This window comes from Macaca thibetana, chromosome 6 (assembly GCF_024542745.1).
Source record: "Macaca thibetana thibetana isolate TM-01 chromosome 6, ASM2454274v1, whole genome shotgun sequence".
Taxonomy (NCBI): domain Eukaryota; kingdom Metazoa; phylum Chordata; class Mammalia; order Primates; family Cercopithecidae; genus Macaca; species Macaca thibetana.
The window spans coordinates 41029286-41037483 of record NC_065583.1 but is presented as its reverse complement, the minus strand read 5'-3'; the positions used below and the strand labels follow the sequence as shown (position 1 = coordinate 41037483).

Sequence of the window (8198 nt, the reverse complement as noted above, 5' to 3'; positions counted from 1 at the left end):
TTTTTTGTTTGTTTGTTTTTTTAGATGGAGTCTTGCTCTGTCACCCAGGCTAGAGTGCAGTGGCGTGATCTCGGCTCACTGCAACCTGCGCCACCCAAGTTCAAGAGATTCTCCTTCCTCAGCCTCCCAAGTAGCCAGCTAATTTTTGTATTTTTAGCAGAGACAGGGTTTCACCATATTGGCCAGGCTGGTCTTGAACTCCTGACCTCATAATCCACACCTCAGCCTCCCAAAGTGCTGGGATTACAAGCATGAGCCACCGCGCCTGGCCAAGAGGTAGTTTTATTGCTAAAAATCAACATATAGTGAGCCGGTATGCCACAGTGCTTCACTCTAGAGTGTTGAGCCTTTCCAAATCCAATTAATGCTGATTAAATTATGTTCTACTATAAAGTTCCCCAGGTGATGGAAAAATGAGTGAAGTAAAGTGTGATAGCATTGCTTCAAGGAAAAGAGCACAAGTGCAAAACATGCTTTTTATATGTGCGTCGGGAAGGGTACCTCTGTTGCAAACGCTTCAGTGTAGTTTAGGGTCATATCGCTAGTGCATGCAGGTGAATGAGAGGCATCTAGACCCCCTAATGGCGCTTCGGCCTTAAAAAAGGTTTACGAATTCTTGGCAGTGGACGCAAAGTTGTTAGACTAGATCAGAGACCACAGTTTTTCGAACCTCAGTTTCCTTGTTTGTAAAATAGTTGAACTAAATCTTGACCCTTCAATGCTTGTTTTGAAACCCAAGGCAAAAAACGCTTGCAGGCGCCCTTACTTCCGTGTTGCTTCATACTCCTCTTGCGCCTGCGCTGTCTCCTTGGAGCAGAGGCGGGGCCAACAAGCCTGTTTTAGAAGCCCTCCAGTCCTTACCTCGTTTGGAACACAAGACTCCAAGCTTATTGGAGGGCCATCTTGCCTTACGGCTCCAAGCCGCCTTTTACGGCATTTTTCAGCTCGCCATTCACTTCGCTGTGAAGATGGCGTCGGGCAGCGGGGTAGGTGTTGTGTCTGAAGAGGAGGTTTTGCGGGGTGGGGAATGGTTTTTCAGACCTGAATAGAGACAGACTCCTGCACCCGACCGGCTTTCCGATATCTCCTCGAGATCGCAGGGTCCAGGTTCAAGAACTCCCCAGTATAGGCCTTGGCAAAGGGTCAGTGGAATCATGGAGGTTTCTCGGGTTGGGGGTCCTGAGGCTACCCCAGCCTTCTCATGCAGTCCAAAGAGGCTTCGCTTTCAAAAGGTCCTGTAGCTGCCTGGACCGCGAGGGCGCGGTTCCCTGCTTCTTTAGGGGTCCGGACACGGCGACGGATCTTGACGCTTTTTCCCCTCCACAGACAAAAAACTTGGACTTTCGCCGAAAGTGGGACAAAGATGAATATGAGAAACTCGCCGAGAAGAGGCTCACGGAAGAGAGAGAAAAGAAAGATGGTGGGTGCTAACTACATCAAGGGCTAAGGGTATCACAGAGGCGATGCGATGATGGAGAGCGGGTGGGAGTTGAAGTGCGCTGCCTTCCCACGCGGTTAAGCTCTGGCAGAGTGTTGCTTCCCTCGGCCTAGGTTTCTACATTTACAAAATGAGAGCGAGGAGGTGGGCTGAAGTAAGTAGTTTTGAGATGCTCTTCAGCTCTATTTTACTCCGCTTCCTTGCCCACCCTTTGCTTGGCTCGTTTAATGCTTTCCTGAAGTACAGAGAAGATAACGGAATCCTTTGTAGTGACAGAGAAGTGTGGAGTATTTTGCTACTGTGCATTACCGCTGTCAGTGACTCCCCTCTTTCCCTTGAAATTTCTTAAGGGAGAGAACATTCTGGCCCAATCACGACCCTCCCATATAGTCTGAGAAAAGCCGGGGTACTTTCCAGGATCTGTGATTGTTTCAGCTAGTGCTTAGCAGTGCTGTTTCTCTGTGCCTTGGACGTCAGGGACTTGGTGCTTCTCTCCTGGTTAAGAGATTGCATAAAGAAATGTCTTGTTTTGTCATCTGTTTCAAACGTGTACATTCTTCTTTCCCTTTACCTCCAGGCCACCTTGCATTCACTAACTCTTTCAGTTTTTATGTAACATGTAAAATAAATAGTGCTTGACATGTAACAGGCATTTCCTAAATGTTGGTCACCTTTTATAAATTTGCCCAGCTCTCAGAAGGTTCCTTTCTGTTATGCCTAGGGTATCTGCCTGAAAGCATTCTTGAATATCCTTGCTTCTGTTTTGAAAAAGTTGCTTCTAGTAACACTTTAGAAATTCTCCCCCACAATTCAGTTAATCAATGAATATAAAACATACTGCTTTTGGATTGGCTGGCTTTGAAGTGGAGAAAAGCTGTAGAGAATTGGGGATTGCTTATGATTTTTTCCTGTGTTGAGATTCTCCCCAGCTGCTACTTTAAGTGTCTGTTGCGTCCTTTCTTTCAGGAATCATTTTGAAATGAGAGTAGACCTGAATTTTGGGTTTCATGCATTTTTTTTCCTTTCTGGTTGAGGAGCTATAATATTGAAGGGACTTCCTTCCCCATTATGTTTCAGGAAAACCAGTGCAGCCTGTCAAGCGAGAGCTTTTACGGCATAGGGACTACAAGGTGGACTTGGAATCCAAGCTTGGGAAGACAATTGTCATTACCAAGACAACCCCTCAATCTGAGATGGGAGGGTAAGTTGCTTATCATTTTTCTCTGCAGCCAAGAATGCATCTATTAAGCCACCGATTTTGGTTTTAGGAACTATTGAGGAAGGTCCTTGGCCCCAGGATTATGTTCTTCTTGCCTGTAATTCCATCTTTATATTTGTTTTTCTGTGTCTCCCAAGGTCTCAAGTTGACATGATAGTGTCTCTAGGAGTGGTCACTCAGTGGGCTTCTTCATATTATTAGCATTGGCTGGGCACGGTGGCTTATGCTTGTAATCCCAGCACTTTGGGAGTCCAAAGCAGGAGGATTGCTTAAGCCCAGGAATTCAAGACCATCCTGGGCAACACAGTGAGACCCTGTCTCAATTAAAAAAACAAAACAGACAAAAATCATACTAGCACTGCAACTACTAGTAGTAGCACTACAACTACTACTTAATACATATTTTAAATTTTTTTTTTTTGCTGGCTGGGTGCGGTGGCTCACCACGCCTGTAATCCCAGCACTTTGAGAGGTCGAGGCGGGCGGATCACGAGGTCAGGAGATTGAGACCATCCTGGCTAACAAGTGAAACCCCGTCTCTACTAAAAATACAAAAAATTAGTTGGGCTTGGTGGCGGGCGCCTGTAGTCCCAGCTACTCTGGAGGCTGAGGCAGGAGAATGGTGTGAACCCGGGAGGCGGAGCTTACAGTGAGCAGAGATCGCGCCACTGCACTCCAGCCTGAGCCACAGAGCGAAACTCTCTCAAAAAAAAAAAAAAATTTTTTTTATTGCCATTATACTTGTTATCAATTCTGATTTACTATTAATATTTTAAAAGGGATTATTTGATCTGTCAGAGGAAGAAATGAAGGAAGGTGCTACTGAGGAGATTTCTAGGGGAGAAATTAGGTAGAGCCTAGGAGTTGTTAATGGTGAAGAAGCGGGGTGTGAGGTTCCAGACTAGCTGCAAAGGCTGTAGTTGTTATGGATGCCTGATTGTACACCTTCTTCCAAGACTGTAACCTGTAGGAAGAAGGGTCCCACAACAGCTTGTCACCCTTTTGCCCCCCACTGCTTCTCTCTCCAGTTAGGTTTTCTAGCAGGAGAGCAACACAGATAGCAATGAGTGACACTTCTCTGAGCTGCTTAGTAAACCCACTGTTGTCCATTCCTGTCTGTATTAGTTATCTATTGTTATGTAAATTAACAAATTAACCCACAGCTTAGCAGCATAAACTACACCACTCACAGTTTCTTTGGGTAAGGAATGTGGGAGCGGCTTACCTAGGTGGTTCTGGCTCAGGGTCTCTTCATGAAGCTGCAATCAAGGAGTTGGCAAGGTAGGTCTGCATTCATTTGAATCTTAAGTGGGGCTGGAGGATCTGCTTCCAAGCTCTCTCACATGCCTGTTGTTTGGAAGCCTAAGTTCTTTGCCCCATAGACCTTTCTATAAGACTGCTCACAATAGAGCAACTGGCTTCCCCGGAGCAAGTAACCCAAACAAAGACAGAAGGCATGGTTTTTAAAATAACCTAATTTTGGAAGATATTACTTTTGACATATTCTGTTGGCCACACAGACCAACTCTAGTACAAATTGGGAAGAGACTACACAGAGTAGGAATACCAAGAGGTTGGGGCTCATCCTGAGGCTGTCTTTGAGGATGACTGCTATACTCTCTCGAGAGCCAAGGCTTTATAGAAATGAAGGCTTAACACTTCTAAAAAGAAGTTTACCTAAAAATTTGTGTTTCTTGGTTGAAAATGATAAGATCCTTAAAACCATATTTGACTCAAGTGCTGTTTCTTCCTGTTAGATATTACTGCAATGTCTGTGACTGTGTGGTGAAGGACTCCATCAACTTTCTGGATCACATTAATGGAAAGAAACGTAAGGCTTGGAGGTAGCTTGTCACTAGGGCTGGAATTGGGTTTTGGAGGTGGGGTGGAATGGAAGGGTAGGTTTTTTTTTTTTCTTCCTCTTCTTTTTACTGATCAAAAGAAGGCTGGAGTAAGAAAGGTAGTTTCTATTGGGCTCTTTTTTGATGCCCCTATTAGAACTCTCCAGTTGTTTCAGCACAGGCCATCTTTTACTTCATTATGTAATATTTCTGGAGGCAATGGGTAAGAGGCCTTATTCTGGAGGCCATGAGACTTTTAACAGCACCCAAACCATGTGCTGCTCCTGGGCCCAGCTGACCAAGGGAGTTTCTTTTAACCGTAATTATTTGTGCTGTGTGTTTTATGAGATGTCATATGAGAAGATGTCAGAGAAGTCAGGAAAATACTTTTTGAGGGGCTGAGGATGTTTTAATGAGCTTGCCTTCTTCACTGTTGACCCCATCCAGATCAGAGAAACCTGGGCATGTCTATGCGTGTGGAACGTTCCACCCTGGATCAGGTGAAGAAACGTTTTGAGGTCAACAAGAAGAAGATGGAAGAGAAGCAGAAGGATTATGATTTTGAGGAAAGGATGAAGGAGCTCAGAGAAGAGGTAAGCCTCTCCTAGTCTTCCCCTCTGCCCCAGATTTGAGTTTTATGTTATGAATCATGGGAGACCCTGTCCTCATCCCACTCCTACTCCCAGCCCCAGAGTTGTATCTCCTGAGTTCTGTATATTAGCGGAAACATTTGTTGCCTTTGTTTAGGATTCTCATGATCTGAAGGAAATGGCTCTGAAACGACTTTTTTGTCCTGGACTCTGTGGGCCTTATTATTTATTTATTTTGGCGATACAGATATTTCTCAACTTCTGACAGGGTTACCTACCGATAAACCCATCATCAAGTTAAAAATATCTTAAGTCAAAAATGTGCAATACACCTAACCTACCATAGTTTAGTCTAGCCTACCTTAATGTGCTCAGAACACATTAGCCTACAATTGACCCAGATTATCTAACACAAAACCTATTCTATAATAAAGTATTCATCTCATTAATTTATTGAATACTGTACTGAATGTGAAAAACAATGGTTATATGGATACTTGAAGTACAGTTTCAAATGCATGTCAGTTTTGCACCATTGTAAAACTGAAAAATCTTGTCAGAGCATCGTAAGTTGAGGACTCTCATCTGTATTCTTTGATTTAATTTTTTAAAAAGACTTAACTTTTTTTAGAGCAGTTTGGGTTTGCAACAAAATCGAGAGGGAGGTATAAAGATTTCCCATATACCCACTGTCCCCCACAACATGCATAGCTTCCTCCATACTTTTTTTTTTTAACTACAAGAGGAATTAACTAAATGTACCTAGTCCTAAGGAGGCCCATGAAATCAGGCTGACTGGGTCAGAATTCTGTTTCTTCCACTTAAACTGGCTGTGAATCTTGGGCAAGTTATATAACCTCTTTGTGCCTCAGTATCCCCATATTAGAGATCTTAGTATAATATGCATGAAGTACTCAGAGCAATTTCTGGCATGTACTGCATGCCCCAGAATGTCAGTTGCTATTATATGGTTTTGCTGTCATAACCCTGTCAGGAACTAGAAATGACATGGGGCCAGACGCAGTGGCTCACGCGTGTAATCCCAACACTTTGGGAGGCCAAGGTGGATGGATCACTTGAGACCAGGAGTTCAAGACCAGCCCCAGCAACATGGTGGGACCCTGTCTCTACAAATAGAAAAATTAGCTGGGTGCAGTGGCACACGCCTATAGTCCCAGCTACTTGGGAGGCTGAGGTGGGAGGATTGCTTGAACCCAGGAGGTGGAGGTTGCGATGAGCCGAGATTGTGCCACTGCACTCCAGCCTAGGCGACAGAACAAGACTCTCTCCAAAAAAAAAAAAAAAAAAATGAACTAGAGTGCAGGCTTGAGAACTTCTCTCTAGAGGCTAAAACTTCTTTTTGTTATCCTTTATAATTTTTACTCTGGCTTTTACTCTGTCCTTGAGATTTTACTTGTCTTAAGTACTTTCTCCTAAAGATAGAAAGGAGTCTTGAAACTCATGTCTTTTTCAGTAACATTTGGCTGAGGAGTCTAAACTGATTCTGAGTGATTTTTCCCTCCAGGAAGAAAAGGCCAAAGCATACAAGAAAGAGAAACAGAAGGAGAAGAAAAGGAGGGCTGAGGAGGACTTGACATTTGAGGAGGACGATGAGATGGCAGCTGTGATGGGCTTCTCTGGCTTTGGTTCCACCAAGAAGAGTTACTGAGGCTTTCTATGCTTGGCCTAACTTGGGCCTATGCTGGACCTAACTTTGTGTGTGTGTGTGTGTAGTCGGGGGTCATTTCTTTTTGGGTGATGGGAAAGTTCTTAAGAGTGTCAATGGGGAGGGATAGAGGGTGGGGCTCATGGTTTCCCTCTACTTTGGGAGAGGGCACAGATTGCAGAGGTAATGCTGTGGCATATTGCTTCAGCCTCAGTATATCGCTGGAGTCATAGGACCCCTGCCCACCTGAGTTTCCAATAAAGAAAAACCTCCCCTTCTGAGGCTGCTTTCCCAAAACTCCCCCTGCATCTTTATCTCTCCATCTATCCAGCCTCTTGTCTGAGCATCCCACCTTTATCCTGTGTTATGCCTTTGTTTTAATTTTAACTCATGTTCAGCCTGCAACAGAAGCATTCTCTAGGTCCCAGTTTCCAGTTGATTGCATATCCTTGACCAGCCCTTTTTCCCATCCCGCCCTATGGTTCTCTAGCTACCTGTGCATGCATGTGTATTTCTGCCTGGTTCTATGGTGTGTGGATGTGTGTGCATGAATCTGTCACATAGAGGGGGCCTGAGCTGGAATCCTAGAGCATTGCTGCCCTGGGGCCTGATGTTCTTGGCTTCCTCAGAGCATGTAACAGGAAATTAAATGGGATGAGTGTTTGGTGTGGTTTGTGTCTGATGAGTTTTTTAACATTCAGGTGTAGATTGTTTCAGATTCTCTTGTTTCATTTTCCTGAGGATTTCTGTTTTTGTCTTCCTTGTGAGCAGGCTTTTGGAAGAACCTGTTTGATGCAAAGAAGAAAATGAAAAACAAAACAAAACAAAAAATCCCCAAAACCTTATTATGGGAGCCCTTGGGTCTTAGAAGCTGTTCAATATGTATAATAAATGGCATTGACTGGGCCTGTTTTACATTTGGTGGGAACATTCCATAATTTTGCCTGTGAATATTTGTTTTTCCTTCTCATGCTGAGGATTTCCATAGAGTGTTTTATTCTTCCATTTTAAATCTTATTTTTGCCTAGGACTTTTTTTTTTTTTTTTTAGCATGAGTTATGTTTTCCTCTGGTAAGGGATCTGTGTCCAGAGGAGCCTGAACCAAAACTATTCCTATCATTTCAGACTCCTTTGATCTTTTGTTTTTGGAACAGTAGAGCTCAGGATTGAACTTAGTGTTTTTCTTTTTCTTTTTCTTTTTTTTTTTTTTGAGAGAGTCTTGCTCTATCGCCCAGTCTGGAGTGCAGTGGCGCGGTCTTGGCTCACTGCAACCTCCGCCTCTTGGCTTCAAGCGGCTAATTTTGTATTTTTAGTTGAGATGGGGTTTCACCATGTTGGCTAGGCTGGTCTAGAACTCCTTGCTCAGGTGATCCACCTGCCTCAGCCTCCCAAAGTGCTGGGATTATAGGCGTGAGCCATTGCACCCTGCCCTTAGTGTGTTTCT

At 44.0% G+C, this 8198-nt stretch overlaps 1 protein-coding gene across 5 annotated transcripts in view; it reads left to right on the top strand.

The window, feature by feature from the left end:
- ZMAT2 (zinc finger matrin-type 2) overlaps positions 1-7669 on the top strand; it is a 58788-nt gene extending 51119 nt beyond the window's left edge. For 2 of the 5 annotated variants that reach the window (XM_050795085.1, XM_050795088.1), the window contains exons 2-7: positions 955-986; positions 1327-1420; positions 2516-2639; positions 4415-4488; positions 4946-5091; positions 6614-7669. In XM_050795085.1, the coding sequence (XP_050651042.1) occupies positions 969-986; positions 1327-1420; positions 2516-2639; positions 4415-4488; positions 4946-5091; positions 6614-6757 (600 nt within the window). In that variant the 5' untranslated portion in view covers positions 955-968 and the 3' untranslated portion in view covers positions 6758-7669. Of the gene's footprint in view, positions 1-953; positions 987-1326; positions 1421-2515; positions 2640-4414; positions 4489-4945; positions 5092-6613 lie in introns of all 5 variants that reach the window. The other 3 variants (XM_050795084.1, XM_050795087.1, XM_050795086.1) reach the window with 3 other exon arrangements.
- The last annotated feature ends 529 nt before the right edge of the window (positions 7670-8198 follow it).